The sequence below is a fragment of the Panthera onca genome, chromosome A2 (assembly GCF_046562875.1).
Source record: "Panthera onca isolate mPanOnc1 chromosome A2, mPanOnc1 haplotype 2, whole genome shotgun sequence".
In the NCBI taxonomy this organism is placed as follows: Eukaryota; Metazoa; Chordata; class Mammalia; order Carnivora; family Felidae; genus Panthera; species Panthera onca.
Window position 1 is genome coordinate 126456067 of NC_138340.1, and position 23645 is coordinate 126479711.

General features: G+C 40.0%; 1 protein-coding gene across 2 annotated transcripts in view; it reads right to left on the bottom strand.

Annotated features, from left to right (window-relative positions):
* Positions 1-23645, bottom strand: part of MATCAP2 (microtubule associated tyrosine carboxypeptidase 2) — a 72594-nt gene that overhangs the window by 23512 nt on the left and 25437 nt on the right. For both annotated transcript variants that reach the window (XM_060632877.3, XM_060632878.3), the window contains one exon: positions 22897-23585. In XM_060632877.3, the coding sequence (XP_060488860.1) occupies positions 22897-23585 (689 nt within the window). The remainder of the gene's footprint in view (positions 1-22896; positions 23586-23645) is intronic.

Below are 23645 nucleotides of genomic sequence, written 5' to 3' on the forward strand. Positions count from 1 at the left end.
TTGAGTTCAGAGAATCCATATCTATACCACTTGGAGAATCAAGCTTTCACATACCTCATCCACATGGCAAATTACTTCTGAAAGGCAATAAATTTCATGTCAAATCTCTCTTCTCCATTAGTGTCATCATTTAAGTGAATCAGAAGACATTTCCCAGTATTATTTGGTCAGGAATTAAAACAAGAAGAAGCTTAATTATTTTTCTCCAATCATCACTTCCTTTTTTTTAAATTTTTAAAGTTTATTTATGTATTTTGAGAGAAAGAAAAACAGCACATGAGCGGGGGGTGGGGGGCAGAGAGAGAGCGAGAATCCCAAGAAGGCTTTGCGTGCTGTCAGCCAGAGCCCAATGTGGGGCTCGAACTCATGAACTGTGAATCATGACCTGAGCGGAAGTCAAGAGTGAGATGCTTAACCAAATGAACCATTCAGGCGCCTCTCCAATCATCGCTTTCAATTTGCCATCCAGGATATCACCTTCCTATGTCCAAATATCTCAACCAGTTTCATTAGCTTTCCAATATTTTTCAAATATCAAAGAAAGTCCACTTCAAGTCAATTTAATCAACTTTAAAAGGTCAATCACATAGAATTTAAAGCGCTTTCCCCTCCCCGAGCACAGGCCAGGCCTGAGGCCTAAAGAACCTTCACTGGGAAAGAAAGGTATAATAATGATTTCTTTCTCATTCCTCCCCGGTTTTCTAGGCCTCTCTTTCCCTTCAGCATACTGTGGGATGGGACAAAGGAAAAAACAATTCTGATGTAGCTGGTTCAGCTGCGGCCCTCCTTCCTCAACGTGAAGGCTGACACAGGCCTATCCTAGCCGGCACCTCCACTACAGCACGGCCACTACAAGAAGCCGCCTAGAGTGGACTACTAACAAAACTCTGAAATTTTAAAACACAGTAGGAAAAACCAAAAGACTTAACTGATTGTATACCCATTTTATGAAATACATGCAGTCAGTGACAATAATGCTGACAAAAAAGGTTGACAGTTTTTAATGATATGAGAAAATACAGGTATGTAAACAAAAATATACTAACCTCGATTATGAACATTAGGGATGGGACAAGGAAAACACACTAAATGTCAATAGTGATTATCTGTTAGCGACAGAATAATGGGATTTTATTCTCTTCTCTATACTTTTCCAACTTTCTATACTGAACATATATTTCTTTTATGACTGGAAAAATATAATGTTTAAGTGCCCTCTGCTTTGTAAACTCCGAGTCTTTCTATTTACCACCTACTTTCTCCCACTTGCCAGTTAGTCAGTCATTGATATCCTTTCTCTGGAGTATTTGTGTTTAAAAAAAAAGAACACATGGGGGGAACAATCTTAACAATTCAAATATTTTTCTATAGATTTTTAGGCAGAGCAGATTGCTGGTAGAAAGAGTTGGTATGGCTTGCACACTTGAGGCCTCCTCATGGAGGAAGCAGCCACTTGCCTCAGCCATGTGAAGATCTAGCCCTGACTTACCTGTAAATATCAAATGTATTCTCTGCTGCCTTCCAACCATAAGAATAGCAAACACAAACAGAAGCAATCAGATATTACATAGTTTTACTGATCAGTTTTAAAAGTTTGGAACCAAATCATCTTAATATATAGACAACCCTATTGCCCAGGTCTTAGTTCCCTAATCTGGAGGAATGTGACCTTGTTTCTTGCTTTTGTGTCCATCTTACAACTATGCCAACTCTTCCATCACCGTGTTAGAAAATGATATAACAGAATCTCCTCTTGAGTTCTATAAGAACAGTATCAGGTAGGATATTTCTTCCTAAAAATGGGCTGAAATATGCCACCAAACAGTTTTGCCTTTTAAAATTGGACCAAAAACCATTATTTTTTTGCTAAATTATGAATCAATACCAGAGTAATAGAGAATAGAGAATCAATATTGGTATCTCTGCTCATATCAACTATTTCTGAATCCTTCCTCTTTATAAGAGGATGTTCTGAAGCTTTGTATATCTTACAGACATAAAAACAAATAGATTTTCAGAGAGCTCAAACCTAGAGCAAAAAGGAAGTAAATACAAACAAACAATTGTTCAGCATGAAGGAAATGATCCTATCTCTCCCCTGATCTAGATGTTATTTATAATGTTATGTAAAATAAAATATAAAAATAAAAATAAAATAAAACATTCTTCATAATGCTACAGCACTACCACCTCATGACCCTGAATCACTCTTATTCTCCTCTAGGAAAACAAGAAGCGGGGTGCCTAGGTGGCTCAGTCGGTTGAGTGTCTGACTCTTCATTTTGGCTCAGGTCACGATCTCACAGTTTGTGAGATGAGCCCCGCGTTGGGCTCTGCGCTGACAGCATGGAGCCTGTCTGGGATTCTCTCTCCGTTTCTCGCTCTCTGTTCTCCCCTGCTCTTTCTAAACTCTCTCTCTCAAAAAAAAAACCAAACAAACAAACAAACAAACAAACAAAACCAAAAACCCCAGAATTGTATAATCAGGAAGACGGCAAAATAAGAGGACCCTAAACTCACCTTGCCACATGGATACAACTAGGTAACACTCATATCAGTGTAAATAACCCAGAAAATGGGAAGACTGGCAAAACAAACTCCACAACTAAAGGTACAGAAGAGGCCACAATGAAGAGGGTAGGAAGGGTAGAAGTGTGGTAGGGAGCTAAACAAGCCATCTGCAGGAGGGAACCCGTGGACGCAGAGGGGGGAGAGAAACAGATCCTCTCACTGGGGAGCCCACATGAGGAAGACAAATCCCCACATCATTTAAATCAGAAAACCAGAGAATATGAATTTCACTAGTTTTTACAACCAGTGGGACTTAAAGCCTAGAATTTACCATTATCAGCTGGCTCAGCTCTGAGAGAACCCAGAAGGCAAATGAAAACTGAGTCCCCACCCTTAAGGGGACAGCACTATAAACATCCCAGAGAAATATACAGAAGCAGCAGTTTGAAAAATGCCTGGGGCATAAGGGAGGGAGAGTGATTTACTAATTGCAGAGCCTGTTCCAGTGGGGCAGATTAAACTGGGAGGCTCCTCCAAGAACACAGGAGCTGGCAGGGCCATTTCCCTCGCCTACCCCCAGCATAAACACATGCTACCTGCAGGGATCACCACACTCCCTACCTAACTTGCTTACAACCTACCCTGCCCCCTCCAGCCAGGCCAGCCTCAGTCCCTGTGCTCCAAGTCCCCTCCAGAAGACCAGCGCAAACCTTGCCAACACCATCTGCCGACTGTGAGCTTTTGCAGGGCCTCCTGTGGGAGACACATGCACCTTGTTAAAACTGGGATTTATTCCTGGGATGCAAGGGTGATTCAATATTTGCAAATCAATCAAAGTGATATATCACATCAACCAGAGAAGGGATAAAACTATATGATCATCTCAATAGATACAGAGAAAGCATCTGACAAGTACAACATCCATTTATGGTAAAAACTGGGGACAAAGTAGGTCTAGAGGGAATATACCTCAACATAATAAATTAAAACCCACAAGGGCACCTGGGTGGCTCAGTTGGCTAGTGTCCAACTTGATTTCAGCTCAGGTCATGCTCCCAAGGTCATGGGATCAAGTCCTGTGTCAGGCTCCATGCTAAACATGAAGCCTGCTTGAGATTCTCTCTCTCCCCCTCGGTCCCTCTCACCTATTTGTTCTCTAAAAAAAAAAAAAAAAAAAAAAAAAAAAAAAAAAAATTTATTTATATAAAAAAAAGAAAAGTCCACAGCTAACATTATTCTCAATAGGGAAAAACTGAGAGCTTTTCCCCTAAGGTCAAGAACAAGACAAGGATGTCCACTCTTACCACTTTTATTCAACACAGTACTTAAAGTCTTAGCCACAGCAATCAGACAAGAAAAAGAAATAAAAGGCACCCAAATTGGTAAGGAAGAAGTAAAACTTTCACTATTTACAGATGACATATTATATATAGAAAACCCTAAAAACTCTATCCAACAACTATTAGAACTGATAAATGAATTCAGTAAGGTTGCAGGATACAAAATCAATGTACAGAAAGCTGTTGCATTTCTATACACTAATAATGAAATAGCAGAAAAAGAAATTAAGAAAATAATCCTATTTATAATTGTACCAAGAATAATAAAATACCTAGGAATAAATATAACCAAGGAGGTGCAAGACCTGTACTGTGAAAACTATAAAACACTGACTGAAAGAAATTGAAGATGACACAAATGGAAAGACAGTCCATGCTCATGGATGGGAAGAACGAATATTGTTAAAATGTCCATACTACCCAAAGCAACCTACAGATTAAAAAATTTTTTTTATGTTTATTTAGTTTTGAGAGAGAGAGTGCAAGCAGAGGAGGGGCAGAGAGAGGGAGACACAGAATCCGAAGCAGGCTCCAGGCTCTGAGCTGTCAGCACAGAGCCCGACGCGGGGCTCAAACTCACGAGCTGTGAGATCATGACCTGAGCTGAAGTCAGACGCTTAACCAACTGAGCCACCCAGGCACCCCAGCAACTGACAGATTTAAAGTAATCCCTCCCTATCAAAATACCAACAGGATTTTTCACAGAACTAGAACCAACAATCCTAAAATTTGTATGGAACCACAAAGACCCCAAATAGCAAATGCAATTTTGAAAAAGAAAAACAAAACTGGAGGTATCACAATTCCAGTCTTCAAGTTACATTACAAAGCTGTAGTAGCCCAAACAGTATGGTACTGCTACAAAAATAGAATGGAACAGAAGAGAAAACCCAAAAAGAAACCCACAATTATATGGTCAATTAATCTTTAACAAAAGGGGCAAAAATATGCAATAGGAAAAAGATAGTTTCTTCAACAAATGGTGCTGGGAAAACTGGACAGCTACATGCAAAAGAATGAAACTAGACCAATTTCTTACACCATAAACAAAAATAAACTCAAAACACATTAAGAACCTAACTGTGAGACCTAAAACTATAAAAATAGCAGAAGAAACCACAGGAAGTAATGTCTCTTAGCCACAGCAACATTTTTCTAGATATGTCTCCTTCTGAGGCAAGGGAAACAAAAGCAAAAATAAACTATTGGGACTACATCAAAATAAAAAAGCTTCTTCTGCACAGAAAAGGAAACCAACAAACCAAAAACAACCTAGTGAATGGTAGAAGATATTTGTAAATGACATATGCAATAAAGGGTTAGTATCCAAAATACATAAAGAACTTATACAACTGAACACCAAAAAATCCTCAAAATAATCCAATTAAAAATGGGCAGAAAACATGAACAGACATTTCTCCAAAGAAGACAGATAGCCAAAGGACACATGAAAAGACACTCAACATCACTCATCATTAGGGAAAGGCAAATCAATACCCCAATGAGATTTCACCTCACACCTGTCAGTGTTTTAAAATAAAAAACACTTTTTCTGATGGAAAGATGGCAGCATAGGAGGACGCTGGGCTCACCACACCCTGCTGATCACTTAGATTCCACCCACACCTGCCTAAATAACCCAGAAAACAGCCAGAAGACTAGCAGAAAGGACTCTCCAGAGCCAAGCACAGACAAGAGGCCCACAAAAGAGGGTAGGAAGGGCGGAGAGGCGGTGTACGCTACTGGGACTGGCAGGAGGGAGCCAGGGCTGTGGAGGGGCAGCCCGCCGGCAAGGTAGAGCCCCCGAGTCTGACTTGCAAAAGTGGAGGGGCCAGACTGCGTGAGTTCTGACAGCCAGCGGGACTTGACATCTGGAATGTTAAAAGCCAACAGCTCTGCTCTCGGAGAGCAGGAGGGCTAGAGGACAACGGGAGGGAGAGTTGTTGAGCCCTGGAGGACAGAGCTCAGCTTGGCGGGGAACAAAGGTGCTGGCCAGCGCCATCTCCCTCGCCCATCCCCCAGCCAAAATCCCAAAGGGAACCAGTTCCCGTCAGGGAACTTGCTTGCACCGCACAGACACCCAACACTGTGCTTCTGCAGATCCATCCCTCCAACAGGTCTGCCTCCCTCCTGGTGCTTCAGGGCCCCTCCCGAAGCGGACCACCAAAGGCAAAGCGAGCTGAGTCTGCCTCTCCCGCCCCTGTGCACCTTGCGGACCCACCCCAGCTAATACGCCAGATCCCATCGAAACAGCACCACAAGCTGGCAGTGTGCAAGTAGCCCAGACAGAGGCCACACCACTCCACAGTGAGTCCTACTCCTGGGAGAGGGGAAGATAAGGTACACACCAGTCTGACTGTGGTCCCAGCGGTGGGCTGGGGGCAGACAATGGGTCTGACAGAAGCCCCACCCACCAACACAAGTTACTCCAGACAGCACAGAGGAAGAGCCCTGCAGTTCCGTGCCACTCCAGGGACTATTCAAATTGACGAACAGAAGAATTCTCCTCAAAAGAAACTCCAGGAAGTAGTGACAGCTAACAAACTGATCAAAAACGATTTAAGCAATATAACAGAAAATGAATTTAAAATAATAGTCATAAAATTAATCACTGGGCTTGAAAAAAGTAGAGGACAGCAGAGAATCTACTGCTACAGAGATCAAGAGACCAAGAAACAGTCAGGAGGAGCTAAACAATGTTATAAATGAGCTGCAAAATCAAATTGAGGCAACCACAGCTCGGATAGAAGAGGCAGAGGAGAGAATAGATGAATTAGAAGATAAAATCATGGAAAAAGAGAAAAAGAGAGATAAAAAAAATCCAGGAGTATGAGGGGAGAATTAGAGAACTAAGTGATGCTATGAAATGCAATAATATACGCATAATTGGGATTCCAGAGGAGGAAGAGAGAGAGAAAGGTGCTAAAGGTGTACTTGAAGAAATCATAGCTGAGAACTTCCCTGATCTGGGCAAGGAAAAAGACATTGAAATCCAAGAGGCACAGAGAACTCCCTTCAGACATAACTTGAATCGATCTTCTGCATGACATATCATAGTGAAACTGGCAAAATACAAGGATGAAGAGAAAATTCTGAAAGCAGCTAAGGATAAACATGTTCTAACATATAAAGGGAGACCGATAAGACTAGTGATGGATCTATCTACTGAAACTTGGCAGGACACAAAGGAATGGCAGGAAATCTTCAATGTGATGAACAGAAAAAAATATGCAGCCGAGAATCCTTTATCCAGCAAGCCTGTCATTTAGAATAGAAGGAGAGATAAAGGTCTTCCCAAACAAACAAAAACTGAAGGAATTCGTCACCACTAAACCAGCCCTACCAGAGATCCTAAGAGGGATCCTGTGAGACAAAGTACCAGAGACATCACTACAAGCATGAAACCTACAGACATCACAATGACTCTAAACCCATATCTTTCTATAATAACACTGAATGTAAATGGACTAAATGCTCCAACCAAAAGACATAGGGTATCAGAATGGATAAAAAAAAAACCAAGACCCATCTATTTGCTGTCTACAAGAGACTCATTTTAGACCTGAGGACACCTTCAGATTGAAAGTGAGGGGATGGAGAACTCTCTATCATGCTACTGGAAGTCAAAAGAAAGCTGGAGTAGTCATATCAGACAAACTAGACTTTAAATTAAAGGCTGTAACAAGAGATGAAGAAGAGCATTATATAATAATTACAGGGTCTATCCATCAGGAAGAGCTAATAATTATAAATGTCTATGCGCCGAATACAGGAGCCCCCAAATATATAAAACAATTACTCACAAACATAAGCAACCTTATTGATAAGAATGTGGTCATTGCAGGGGACTTTAACACCCCACTTACAGAAATGGATAGATCATCTAGACACACAGTCAATAAAGAAACAAGGGCCCTGAATGATACATTGGATCAGATGGACTTGACAGATATATTTAGAATTCTGCATCCCAGAGCAACAGAATATACTTTCTTCTCAAGTGCACATGGAACATTCTCCAAGATAGATCGCATACTGGGTCACAAAACAGCCCTTCATAAGTATACAAGAATTGAAATCATACCATGCATACTTTCAGACCACAATGCTATGAAGCTTGAAATCAACCACATGAAAAAGTCTGGAAAACCTCCAAAAGCATGGAGGTTAAAGAACACCCTACTAAAGAATGAATGGGTCAACCAGGCAATTAGAGAAGAAATTAAAAAATATATGGAAACAAATGAAAACGAAAATACAACAATCCAAACGCTTTGGGATGCAGCGAAGGCAGTCCTGAGAGGAAAATACATAGCAATCCAGGCCTATCTCCAGAAACAAGAAAAATCCCAAATACAAAGTGTAACAGCACACCTAAAGGAAACAGAAGCAAAACAGCAAAGACACCCCAAACCCAGCAGAAGAAGAGAAATAATAAAGATCAGAGCAGAAATAAACAATATAGAATCCAAAAAAACTGTAGAGCAGATCAATGAAACAAAGAGTTGGTTTTTTGAGAAAATAAACAAAATTGATAAACCTCTAGCCAGGCTCCTCAAAAAGAAAAGGGAGATGACCCAAATAGTTAAAATCATGAATGAAAATGGAATGATTACAACCAATCCCCTCAGAAATACAAGCAATTATCAGGGAATACTATGAAAAATTATATGCCAACAAATTGGACAACCTGGAAGCAATGGACAAATTCCTAAACACCCACACACTCCCAAAACTCAAACAGGAAGAAATAGAAAGCTTGAACAGATCCATAACCAGCGAAGAAATTGAATCAGTTATCAAAAATCTCCCAACAAACAAGATGGCTTCCCAGGGGAGTTCTACCAGACGTTTAAAGCAGAGAAAATACCTATCCTTCTCAAGCTATTCCAAAAAATAGAAAGGGAAGGAAAACTTCCAGACTCATTCTATGAAGCCAGCATTACTTTGATTCCTAAACCAGGCAGAGACCCAGTTAAAAAAAGAGAACTACAGGCCAATATCCCTGATGAATATGGATGCAAAAATTCTCAATAAGATACTAGCAAATCGAATTCAACAGCATATAAAAAGAATTATACACCATGATCAAGTGGGATTCATTCCTGGGCTGCAGGGCTGGTTCAGCATTCGCAAATCAATCAACGTGATACATGACATTAATAAAAGAAAAGATAAGAACCATATGATCCTGTCAATCGATGCAGAAAAAGCATTTGACAAAATTCAGCATCCTTTCTTAATAAAAGCCCTCGAGAAAGTCAGGATAGAAGGAACATACTTAAACATCATAAAAGCCATTTATGAAAAGCCCACAGCTAATATCATCCTCAATGGGGAAAAACTGAGAGCTTTCTCCCTGAGATCAGGAACACAACAGGGATGTCCACTCTCACCGCTGTTGTTTAACATAGTGTTGGAAGTTCTAGCATCAACAATCAGACAACAAAATGAAATCAAAGGCATCAAAATTGGCAAAGATAAAGTTAAGCCTTCACTCTTTGCAGATGACATGATATTATACACGGAAAACCCAACAGACTCCACCAAAAGTCTGCTAGAACTGATACATGAATTCAGCAAAGTCGCAGGATACAAAATCAATGTACAGAAATCAGTTGGATTCTTATACACTAATAATGAAGCAACAGAAAGACAAATAAAGAAACTGATCCCATTCACAATTGCACCAAGAAGCATAAAATATCTAGGAATAAACCTAACCAAAGATGCAAAAGATCTGTATGCTGAAAACTATAGAAAGCTTATGAAGGAAATTGAAGAAGATATAAAGAAATGGAAAAACAGTCCATGCTCATGGATTGGAAGAATAAATATTGTTAAAATGTCAATACTACCCAAAGCTATCTACACATTCAATGCAATCCCAATCAAAATTGCACTAGTATTCTTCTCGAAGCTGGAACAAGCAATCTTAAAATTTGTATGGAACCACATAAGGCCCCAAATAGCCAAAGTAATTTTGAAGACCAAAGCAGGAGGCATCACAATCCCAGACTTTAGCCTCTACTACAAAGCTGTAATGATCAAGACAGCATGGTATTGGCACAAAAACAGACACATAGACCAATGGAATAGAATAGAAACCCCAGAACCAGACCCACAAAAGTATGGCCAACTCATCTTTGACAAAGCAGGAAAGAACATCCAATGGAAAAAAGACAGTCTCTTTAACAAATGGTGCTGGGAGAGCTGGACAGCAACATGAAGAAGAATGAAACTAGACCACTTTCTTACACCAGTTACAAAAACAAACTCAAAATGGATAAAGGATCTGAATGTGAGACAGGAAACCATCAAAACCCTAAAGGAGAAAGTAGGAAAAAACCTCTCTGACTTCAGCCGCAGAAATTTCTTACTTGACACATCCCCAAAGGCAAGGGAATTAAAAGCAAAAATGAACTATTGGGACCTCATGAAGATAAAAAGCTTCTGCACATCAAAGGAAACAATGAAAAAAACTAAAAGGCAGCCAACGGAATGGAAAAAGATATTTGCAAATGACATATCGGACAAAGGGCTAGTATCCAAAATCTATAAAAAGCTCACCAAACTCCACACCCGAAAAACAAACAAACCAGTGAAGAAATGGGCAGAAGACATGAATAGACACTTCTCTAAAGAAGACATCCAGATGGCCAATGTCACTCCTCATCAGGGAAATACAAATCAAAACCACGCTCAGATACCACCTCATGCCAGTCAGAGTGGCTAAAACGAACAAATCAGGAGACTATAGATGCTGGCGAGGATGTGGAGAAACGGGAACCCTCTTGCACTGTTGTGGGAATGCAAACTGGTGCAGCCACTCTGGAAAACAGTGTGGAGGTTCCTCAAACAATTAAAAATAGACCTACCCTATGACCCAGTAGTAGCTCTGCTAGGAATTACCCAAGGGATATATGAGTACTGATGCATAGGGGCACTTGTACCCCAATGTTTATAGCAGCACTCTCAACAATAGCCAAATTATGGGAAGAGCCTAAATGTCCATCAACTGATGAGTGGATAAAGAAATTGTGGTTTATATACACAATGGAATACTACGTGGCAATGAGAAAGAATGTAGCAACGTGGATGGAACTGGAGAGTGTGATGCTAAGTGAAATAAGTCATACAGAGAAAGACAGATACCATATGTTTTCACTCTTATGTGGATCCTGAGAAACTTAACAGAAGTCCATGGGGGAGGGGAAGAAAAAAAAAAAAAAGAGGTTAGAGTGGGAGAGAGCCAAAGCATAAGAGACTCTTAAAAACTGAGAACTGAGGATTGATGGGGGGTGGGAGGGAGGGGAGGGTGGGTGATGGGTATTGAGAAGGGCACCTTTTGGGATGAGCACTGGGTGTTGTATGGAAACCAATTTGCCAATAAGTTTTATGTATATATATATATATATATATATATATATATATATATACATATACATATACATATACATATATATGTGTATATGTATATGTATATATATATATATATATATAGAATAGTCCAATAGCACAATGTAACATTTAAACCACTAATCCAGAAAATAAAAAATCTCTATATAAAACTTTTAGCATTGTATGTAGTGCTGGGGGGCTCAGTTGGTTAAACATCTGACTGGATCTCAGCTTAGGTCTTGATCTCAGGATTGTAAATTTAAGCTCAGTGTTGGGCTCCACACCCAGCATGGAGCCTACTTTAAAAAGAAAATAAAACAAAACACTTGGGATTATCTTAGATCATTTTAAAAACTTTCTGAAAAATCTTAACATTCTGGTGAATGATCTGCTTTTGGTATACCTGCTAATTCTGTTTACTGTTTAGTAGTTTGAAAATCTGACCATCAATCATGAACCACTTCAACAGTCCTATGTAGAAAAACTATCTCCCTTCTCTCTTTTCACTCAGTGAAAAACTGTGTACAATAGGGACACTATTATGATACGAGTCGGGGTGATATTGTGAAAGACTAGAAATGAGTAGATCTAGTTTTACATTAATGCCTTACTAAATGTGTCATCTTGAGTATGTCGTTTTACTTTTCACAGGTTTAGTTTCTTCACAGGCAAAATGGAGATGAAAATTTTTGCCATTTACCTCAAAGAGTTGTTGTGAGGATGAAATTAGAGACAACACCAAGAAAGGAGAAAAGGAAAGAATGTGTTTTGCAATCTATTTCCCACATGACTGTATACAGGTTTAACAGAAGATAGCTGGGTTTTAATTTTACAATTTAAAGTAACTGATTTGACATCCATCCAGTCCCAACCCTCCCTTCATTACTTTCCTTTTTAGTAAATTCTAACACCTAGAACTCTTCCCCCACCACCTATCCAAATACTGAATAACCCCTAGAAGATCATATAGACCTTGTCTTTAAGCCAGTGTTTTCCAAACTGTTTCCTGTAGAAAAGTGGTTAACAAGGTATCATTTTTAAGAGTTTTATGGCCAAATGTGATTGGAAAATATTGTATTAAACAAAATTAAACAAGACTCTTCCAAGCCTTCATTTTGATGCTGTACGTGGTCAATCTCAGGGATGAATATAACATTTTGTGTCTTCCAACTTATGTGACCCTCTTTTCTCATGCAGTATTCCTCAAATCAGTTTGAAAATACTTATTTCAGATAAGCATGAGTTGTGTACACACCCATACACTCCCTCTGGTACTTTGAGATTCTCAGAATGAAAAGCAAAATCCCAAATACTAAATGAATTTTCCAATGGTGACTACTACTTCTTGGCAGCAAATTAAGTAAGATATGGATTACTCAATCAGATCATTAGGTCTCCATTTAAGGTACTGCAGCCACAAACTGATGGGACACCAGAGCAGTAGTCATACTCAGATACCTTTAGCTACGAGCAGTCACTACTCTGTAAAGCCACTGAGTGTAATATCTGGGAGAAACAATAGATTCATCCTTACGTTCCAATTAAAAAAAAAAAAACCCACTATGTTGACCCCTTAAAAAACATACATTCAGGTTAAACCTGACCCTTGGGCCACAAATATGGATCCATTGTTTGTAAAGTACATCACTAAATTTCTACATTACCATCTAGAAAGTAAGGGCCATTCATTCATTCATTCATCTTATTTGTGCTAATCACTGATACATTTTTTTAAGGTTTTAAGTAATCTGTACACCCAGTGTAAGGCTTGAACTCACAACCCTGAGATCAAGAATTATACACTCTACTGACTGAACCAGCCAGACACCCCTAATCACTGATACTTTTGTTATTTTTATATTTTATAATCTAAGCCCCCATTTAACCATTAGACTGGAAAAGGTGACACATAAACCAACAAAATTTAGTAATACTCTGATAGAGGTATAAATATTGAGATGATGGAGAAAGGTAAATAAAAGTGGGCCACTAGAGGAAATAGAGGGCATTCTGGACAAAGGAAAGAATAGTGTCAGAAGCATATACAAAATTAAGTGAAATAGAGTTTCTGGGCTGGAGAGGCATCAGAAGTCTCATTTATTTAATGCCAGGAACTGAGCTAGATTCTGGGTCCCTGGCTGGTGCACCCAGGGAGTGTGCGCCCGAACCCCAGGCATCGCCCAACAGACCCCCAAAGCTTGGCCAAGCAACTTCAGGTGGGCCCCCCACCCCAGCCCCTTGTGAGCACAGCAGGTGGCGCTCCATCCCAGCTGAGCTGGGAGAGGTTGGGGAGGGGATGCAGGGCCCCGGGCCCGTAGACCTTTGGTGGGGAGCCTGAGAGTCACCCAGCAGCTGGCATGGTGCACAGCATACTCACACAGCCTTCAGACCCAGATTTCAGACACCCAACAGCTGGCAAGGCCTGCCCCTTAACGTCCCACCCGGCAGGGCTAGACAAGGGGTCCCAGACCTGGCAGGTGCTCTGTCCCGCCTTCCTGCAGCCGCCTGGGTCCCCAATCTCACCATTTCCCTCCCATATGCTGCCTTCCTCACTCCCAGGGTCTGTGGGTCTCCTCTTTTTGGAGGAAGGGGAAGATTAAGAAGAGGTTTGCCAGTTGGGTGGGGAGCACAGGACCTCCTTCAGACCTAGGCAGGAGCCTGTGAATTGTGGAGGGGTTGTCAGGACTGTCTTTGGGTTTGGAGCCTTTGACAGCAGGCTGGGGGCAGTGGGGAGGCCTGTCCGCCCCTCCTGCTCCACAGACCTGACCTGGACCCCTCCTCACACCAAGATCTGACTCCCATGTGGCAAATTCCTTCAGAGTCTTACTGGAATTGGAAGAAGCCCTCTGGCACAGAGACTCCTAGAGGCCTTCAGGAGGTCTCCAGCTATCAACCCTGAAACTCTGCTCCCTACCAAGCCCCACAAGCTCCCCTTCCAGATCAAGCATGGTGTCCAGGGTCTGGGGGTGGGGTTGAGTAGGACCCTGGATGGAGGCAGCTGCCCCTACTCCTCACTGATGGAGTTGGGCCACTGTTCAAGAGAGAGGGGACAGAACCTTCTGGAGGTGGGAGCTGGAGGTCCAGGCTGGCAGCGAACATAGCTGCTCTGTCTCCCCTAGGTCCTGCTGAGCCTGCAGGTATAGCTGAGAAATAAAATACTCTTTTTATCAAAGGATTCAGTCTAGTGGTGAAGACAAAAGAAAAAAAAAAAACAAGAGGATAGCAGCATGATAAACGCTATGCTAGATAATTTCCACAAGATACTGTGGGATTACAGAGTTGACTTGGAAATGTAAGCACCAGCCAGATCATGAAAGATGAAAGACCTACAGGCCATGCTACAGATTTCGGACCTAATCTCGAATTATGAGGAGACCTGAAGTGTTTCAGGAAGGCAAATGACATCAGACTTGTATCTTAGAAAGACACTGATGCAGTGTGGAGAGCAGGGGAGACTGAAGCAAATACTTTTGCCAATACATAATTCAGTTTTCCATAAAATAGAAATTGTAGACTATGATCAGATTATAAGAAAAGTATTAAAAACATATATATTCTACACATGCAGAATGTAATAGATCGAGTGATCTGAGACACTGAGTCTAACATCAATGAAAGAACACAGTTGGACTAAAAAAGATGTCACCTGCAGCCTTCTTCCCGCCCCGCCCCCCACCCCCACTGCATGTTTGCGTCGTCAGGGCCGGGGGTAGTCTGGATGTATACAGTGGTGACTGGGACTATCAGAGGGCAACTGCTACCAGGATAAGAGATTTATAAACAGCTTAGTAATGAAGACTCTTCTTTTACCACCTATCAGGAAAAAGCAGATATTCAAGCTGTTCTGTAGCAAAGATCCTGTTAAGAACCTAAGAATGCATGTTAGGCAAAATTTCAAAGGCAAATCAACAAAATGCTGTTTCAGTGAGTCATCAAGGTCACAGCTTCTTCCAAAGACATACAATCTGATGATGTATTTCCATCTCTGAATATAAAAAATCTTCCTTGCTATTAGGTTAACAAGTGACTCCACTTCTCCAATCTATACAGAACATACTAAACTCTTAATCTTTAAAAAAAAGAAAACCTCACAATTTTAGGTATCTGTGAAAGGTTTGTGATTTGCTAAACACAAAACTGTGTCACCTAAGGAGAGGTAAGATTTAAAGGTGGCTTGCTTTTTCTTCCCCTTTTTATTTGAATGACTTGAGGTCTACCAAGATAAAGTACTACAACATTAGTACAATTAAACCTTAGCCTCAAGGAACCTTTTATAAGGCCTAAGGAAACCTTAGCCGCAAGGAAATGTTGCGTCAAGACATCCTGCTATCAGTGAAGCTGTCTGATTTCCAATTAAATTGCTTCCTACAAAAACGGAAAATAAACACATCTTGCTTTTAGAACATGACATGATTTTATGTATTATTCAAAAGCATGTGTTTTAATATAATGAATTACCTATTCCATTTACACAAGACCCTGTTTTCTGAGAACCACACTTAAAATTAAAAGTCTTTATGTTATGCCAGCCATTGGTCCCAGTACAACAGAGCTTATTATATTTAATAGATCTGGTAAAATGGAGGTGGTGGTGAACTGGCAACCCAAGGGATAAATGTGGCCCAGGAACAAGTTTTCCTTGGTCTGGACAGCCTTTGCTTAATTGAATTAGCAGTTAACATTTACTTGGAGATAAGCAATTTACATGTTTCTATGTCAGAATAAAGATACATTACAAAGTATAATGTAAAATTCACATGAATTTAAGATAAAACAGATTTGCTCCTGATTTCCTTGATTATTCTCTTTACATCTCTATTAGGTTATCTTCTTAGTAAAGTTTGAAAAGCATTCTCCTGAGCTGTCATACTGAATATACATTATAGAAAGAACTGTATTGAAATGGCTAACTTTTAGGTTTTTGTACTTGGAGAAACAAATTTCACTTATTTAGAAAATTAGTTTTGGGGCACCTGGGTGGCTCAGTCGGTTAAGCGTCCGACTTCGGCTCAGGTCACGATCTCACAGTCTGTGAGTTCGAGCCCCGCATCAGGCTCTGGGCTGATGGCTCAGAGCCTGGAGCCTGCTTCCGATTCTGTGTCTCCCTCTCTCTCTGCCCCTCCCCCATTCATGCTCTGTCTCTCTCTGTCTCAAAAATAAATAAAAACGTTAAAAAAATTAAAAAAAAAAAAAAAAAAGAAAATTAGTTTTAGCAAACCTAATTATTTGCCAATTATGTTGTATTAGAGCACTGTTATCTGAAGTAAAAGAATTTTCAGTTAACACAACTTGTGGAAACTGAGCTCTTCTGTGATTAATACGCAATGTGAAAGAAGAACCAGAAGTTTTTACAAAATAAATGACACAACCGGATATATAATATGACACAAAACAGAATCTTGACTTAATTAGCCACAATATTTTTAGGTCTCAAATCGAGAGAGATCTGTGAGGTCCTAGAAAGAGTTCTAAATAATCATTTTCATTCTACACCATAATGTGCAAGGAAAACTTCAGAGACTGAGCCAATTTCTCTCCTACAAAGCAAGATTCCTACAAATCAATCCCAAATCAAAGAAAAAAATATACACATATTAATGTTTATTTCTGAGAAAGAGAGAGAGACAGAGAGACAGATGGAGAGACAGAATCTGAAGCAGGCTCCAGGCTCTCAACTGTCAGCACAGAGCCTGATGTGGGGCAAGATCATGACCTGAGCCGGAGTCAGATGCTTAACCAACTGAGCCACCCACACGTCCCCCAAATCAAGGAATATTTTTAAAAGAAGGCAATTCTCCAATTTCTTAGTTACATTTAAATGTCTGACAAACCTTTTATTTAACATAGTAATTCTTACAAACAGCTAAAATCCATTCTGCTATTGGTTGAAAGGGTTATATCTTAAGGTATAGTAAAGATTAACAAGTACACATCTACGGAGTACTTTGGCATACTACAATAGAAACATAAAGATGTTTTATTGTATGTTTTTGACATCTCAATATTTTGCAAACTTACCTGCACATTTCTTCCAGTAATTGCAAGCCTTTAACGTCTGTTCTTTATCCAGACTAACATTCCTTAATACTTACTTCCCTATCTTTCCCAAGTTCATCTTTTCCCCCAGAGGTTATGATACAAGATGTCTATAACCAAATCAGAGGTTCAAAAGCTTTCTTTCTTTATAAATCAATTCAGTGCTTTATTTTTACTTAGATGTTTGATTTTAAGCATTGCTTCTATCTCTACTTCATGCCACTGTTTGTGGCTTTTTTCTATTACTGCGTTTACTACTTACTACAGACCCTAGTGAATTACTCATGGCTGGTGTAGCACTGTCCTCAGCAGGAAAGCAAAGGTGGTGGCTGCCTTCATGAGAACTATTCCACAGAGAGAGAGCAGGGAATATCTTACTATTTTAACTAATTCATATAAATGCTTCCTTCCATTAATATGGGTAACCAATAACTATACTTACAAATAGTTATTTTGTAATATATAAAGTCTTAGGAATAGCAAAACACTGGATACAGTATTTCAATTGTAGAAGGAATTTTTGAAAACTATTTTTTAATTTTTTAATTTATGGATTAAATTAATGTCTTTTATGTATTTATCTTGAGAGAGAGCAAGAGAGCAGGGGAGGGGCAGAAAGAGAGAGGGAGAGAGAGAATCCCAAGCAGGCTCTGTGCTATCAGTGCAGAGCCCCATGCAAGGCTCGGTCTCACAAACTGTGAGACCACGACCTGAGCCGAAATCAAGAATCAGATGCTTAACTGACTGAGCCACCAGGCACCCCTTACACTATTTTCCATTATTTTTTTCATTTGAAGACACTTAAGTAATTTTATCTTAACACTTATCAATTCTGGATTATGTATACTCCACCTGAAGCAGAAAGGGAACAGATGAAATGCAACAGTTAGGACAATAGTAAAAGAGAAATAGTACAGAGCCTTACTGGAAGGGATGTTGCTGCTTTGTTCCCTGGCAGAGCCACAAGGGCAGGAAGAGAGAAATCAACACCTATAATGTTGTGGATGGATAGCCTGTCTGGGGAGCCCTTCCCAGTCTTCCTAAGGCATTCATTAACACTGTATTGAGTTGAGACTGAAGTCATAACTAAAAGAGGACGATGGGTGCCCTTACTGGGAGATACTTTTGTCTCACAGTTCTAAAAAAACCAGCAAAATCACTATTACATAAGTATATATCATAAAGAGGAAAAAATATCTTCAATGTCCTCATAATTAGCTTCTGCCAGAGGCATGGATCTTTGCCAGCAAAGTGAGAGGATCTTTCCATCTGGTGCCCTTTGGGTGCTGGGGGTGGCAAAGGGACAGCCAGGCTAAAACCATGCTGTGAAACAGTGGTGTGCTGGAGCCCCACCATTCTGGCTTGTGAGGACTGAATTTTTATTAATTTGCAAGCAGTTCATGTTACACTGCTTGAAACTGATCATGGTGGAAGTATTCATATTTACATCATGGACACTGAGAGCTGGTTTTCCAACATGCCATTGTGTGGAAGTCAGCAGCACTTGAAACAGACTCCTGGTTCTGCACCTTACTATATGTGACCTCAGGAAAGTTACTACACTTCTCTACGTCAATTTTTTCAACTGGTAAAACTGCAAGTATTGCACCTCATGTGAGGAACTAAAAATGATAACAGTTATAAAGTACTAAGCAATCAGAGTAACAAGCAAATATTAAGTAGTCTATCAATGCTAGTTATAATCTGTCACACATTGATGGTTCATGTGACTTTGTCCTTAAATTTCAAAGCAATTTTAATGGAGCAAGGGTCCTTAAATAAAAGGGCAATGTCAACAATTTCATAATAATACAAGTATATGGAGAACAAATGTTTTTGTTCGCTCTTCCCCTGCTACCCTCAAGGCAAAATTTCTAACTTAGCATACACTTAATTTACTTGGCCTTCTGTACAAATATCATACAACTAAAAAGTATTAGAAAGTATTACAATGCCAAAGAACCCCATGCTTATGGTAAATATTATATGAATATAGGGCCCAGGCTCAATGTGTGAATAGTAATGTAACACAATGGGCCTTTACAAAGATATCAGAAAGCAGGCCTTACAACTGACCAGGAATCTCAAACTGACAGCAAATACAGCAGCCCAAACAGATGTTTTATTTGAATACAGAGTTTTTTCTTCTTCTTTTCTAAAATATGACTGTAAATAAATGCCTTTAAGAGATCAACTTAGGCCCACCAGTCCCCATTTCTTACATCTAGGAAAGTCTGAAGGAAACCAGAAGCAAGCTTCTAAGAGTCCTCTCCAAATGAAGTCACAAAGGATACAAGTAACTTCTCCAGCAACTGAGTTCTAAGAACAGGTAAAGAGTGGTCTACCAAGGAAACTTGTTACAGATCAGCACCCAAGGTTTTTATTGGGAACTAGTACAGAAGGACCCCTATGCCTACCATGTTCTAAAGTTCCAGACTGTCAAAAGGAAAAGAGGTGTCCAATATAAACACTGTTTGCACAACTCAGGCACAGCAGACTACTCTTACCATTTAAGGAAAGTTTTATTTCAGTCAACTGTTTACCAGTCAAGTTCTCAGACTAAGGCCAACCTTGCAAGCAGACCTTTCTAAGTCAGTGGTATCAGGCCTGCTATCAACTGCTTTTGCACACCTACCTTTAATTTTTCTTCCCTGACAGCCAGAGGAGCCTCGTCCCAAGGTCTTTACCTGATACCCCAAAGCCTTCTTTCTCTCATACAAAAGCAACCCATTTGCCAACCACTAATTATCCCCACTGCTCCAGTTTTATTAATGCATACGAAAATAATTCAACCGTTATCTTATCTAGCCAAACAAAAGTTGACTTATTTTCCCAATGTTATTAAATATCACTCTACTAATCAGAACCTCTAGTCAGCATGAGCTAGCCTGGATCTACACTGAGATAGGATTCCAGCCAGAGGTAGAAAACAAGTCACTTAAGTTGTCCATTGGCTTTATCATGTAAATATATAATTTCCATTTGACTTGCTAGAAATACTGAAAATAGTTCAAGGACTCTTATTACTACCCTGAAGACTCTTCTCATCTCTCACTTCCAATCTTACTCAACAAAGTGCACAGTGCAAAGCCAAATGGATTTGGTATCTAGGTTTCCCAGAGGCAGTCAGCCCCCAGGAAGTAGGACAAAAAGTGCACTGGCTGCCAGTTTTGCTGTATGAGGGCGCCACTGAAGAGCCACTTCTAAGCCACCGGTGAGGATGCACCTGACCCTTAACAGCTTTCAGCATTCTCTCACCCCAGATCCCTTCTTCAACTCCCAGGAAGCACTGCACTCCTTCCTGCAAAGGTCCAGAGCCACACAAAACAGATATTCTCAGTTTCTGTCAAGTTTAAAAATACTCAAGGGTTGGGAAGCTGAGGGCCACCATGGCTGTCAGCAAGAGGGTGAGCAGGGTTCAGCAGGCTCCACCTGGAATTATATTCAAGTCCAATAGCCCATGCTAGACCCCATGAACCACCTCACGGACCTGTCTCCTGGGGGACCTAATGCTTAGATCACAAAAACCTGCATCCTGGAACTCCTGGACATTGATGGGACAATCAACTGAGAATGACCAGAGCTTGAGCACTGCTTTGGTTCCATTCTGATAGACTTATCTTGTGCATGGAAAGTTTAGCACTGTTCTGCCAATGTGTGCACTGGAGAGGACCATGGTCACTCCAACAACAGTGCAGACTGCCTTCCATTGAAGGATTCAGATCCTGACTATCTGCTAGGGGTCGACAAGGCCTTGAGGGTGGAGGCCAGAGACCATCAGGTGACTTGGCTATCCTGGTCCCCTTGTGTAGCATGTTTCTGAAACCCAAGACTAGCTCTGAAGCTGTGTTTTTGCTTCACAGCTGGGGGCGGGGAAGGATGTATGACATCATGTCATAATCCACTCAGATACTAAATAGAAATTTAAGCAAATTTTATGGAGGCCTTGTTCTAATGAATCCCTTTTATTCAATTAAAGTGGTTTAAACAGTACACTAGGCATTTGTTGACAGCATTCTCCCAAAGGGTGGCCTTTGAAGTACAGCCAGTAGGATTGCTGGTGCTATTTACTCGAGCAACCCAAGTATAGGTTTATCTCCTCAAGCGGGAATTGGGTTAAAATAAAGACTGTAAAGCCACAGGCCAAGCAGTGTCAGTTCTCAATCTGTGGAGCAGCTGATCTTCCTGTCTTCCAGGGAAATGAGAGAACACTCATTTTGATCCAATGGTGGGAAATCTCTTTCCCAATTGGTAGGGTTTAGGGTAGGACACCAAATTAAAGAATATTGGTAGGTAAATCTCAGCCATCTCTTTCAGCACTAATGGGGAAAAAAGCAAATAGCATTTTCATAATTATAAATTTTAAATGAGTGAAATCCCTATTCAGTCGATTGCAATGTCCGAAATAAAAATCACAAAATGACTGCCAAAACAGGAATAAAGACAATAGTTGCCCTTATTAGTATTTAGTACAATCTCAGCACTTCTAAATAAAAAGTGCCCATTAAAAATCTAGAGAAGCAGTTGAAAAGGTTTCTTCTAATAAAGGAAAATAAATAGCAAAACTAAAATTATTATAATCCTAAAATAAGCTTTACATAATGGCTTCAAAAGGCTTGTCAGATTCTGTCATTTATTACAACAAAAATCTGCTGGCCACAAGTCCAAGGAACTGTATTATAGCAAAAATGCTAAAATAGGGCACACACCACAGGCAAATGGAACCACGCAGTTTCACCTAGCCTAAAAACAGATTTTCAATCACTCACAAAGCCAAGTTGAACCTCATGTATTATAAAAGCGTGCAGAAAGTTAATTTAACCAAAGGTAGTCTGCCTTTATCATCTCAACACTATGCCTTTCAGATAAACATCAGCCAATTTCTCCTCAAAAATTTAAGGATTTCAAAGTTTTTTAAGCCTCATAATACACAAAACTATGTGCCACGTGTCTAAATGGAGCAATATCGAAAGTGTTGCTCATATCCTTCACATCATGATTTTCTAACCTTGAAAATAATTGTTAAAACTCCACTATTTTCTTCTTTAAATGAGTGCTGAAATATTTATTTGACAATGATTAACAATGACAACAAAGCATTAAGAAGTTCATGGGCAAGTATCAAGTCTAGCTCTCCAAAATGCCTATGGAGCCTAAAAAAGATGGGAGTGTAATAGCATAGGGGAACCAAAGACTGTATGATCTACCTAAGGCCCTCAAAATCAAATGGAAAATGCAAACACAGTGTGAGCTGCATAACACTGGTCTCTGGGTTGGCTAATGGCCTACATGTCTGTAACTCCCAAATGAAAGCCTAGAACCAGACTCTTAAGCTTTTTCCAAATATAGCTGCTTCCTGCCACAAAGTCTATCTAACAGATTCTTCATAGATTCTGACTAGTGCATAGTAGTTTACATATAGGCTATGGCACTCACCTGGAGATTTCCTATCACATATTTACATGTACTGAATGGGAGTTAACTATCACATATAAATAACTGGAATGTTTTTTAAAGTCTTTTTTTCTTTTTTTTTCTTTTTATAAGACTGTAAATAATTGCTTTAGTTACATAAAAATGAAATACCACTACTGAAGTAGCGTTTTACCTGTTTAAGAAATCGGTCAGATGCATTGCTGTGTTTGGCCAACACACTTGGCAGAGATGGATTTGCATATTCAAACTGAGGATTGTAGGTATAGTCAGACTTGAAAAATCTCAGTTTTTCTTTCTCCAAGTTGGTGGGCTTTATAGCAGTCAGTATACAAAATTTCTTCCCAGAAAAGTCATCTCCCTTTTCAAAACTTCTAGACAGCTGAGGCTGTGGCTTTGGCAGAGTGGAGAAATGGCGTCGCTTTACCTTGTTTTTGGGTTTAGGCGGCAGTACTATGCTGCTCCCTGTAACAGAGATATCATGTGTAAACTTTATAGGACTCGACACTGAACTAGTGACAAAGACACCAGGCTGCCTTTCTAGGCAGTACCAAGTACCACTGCTCATCACAGGCACTGGGGCTTTCATCTTGCGAAGATCTTTACTACGAGAAGAACTAGGAGATTTGCTGGGCTTTCTACATCTTTTGGAGTAGGTGGAGGAAGGCTGTTTTTGTGAATGATGCTTTTTCTCCTCTTTGCTCTGTAGCAGAACATTGTAACTACTGGTTCCAGTTGTGAAAATGTCCTTTAGTATCCCAGTAGATAAATGTGAAATGCTTCTTTTGCGGTCAGTGATCAATGACTCTTCTGCATTTAGAACAGACTTCTTAGCAAGTTCTTGCTCAGGCCAGTGAAGCTTTTCTGTGTTAATAAACAAAATCAAAACAAAAGAAATAACAAAGATACCAGATGAAGCAAATT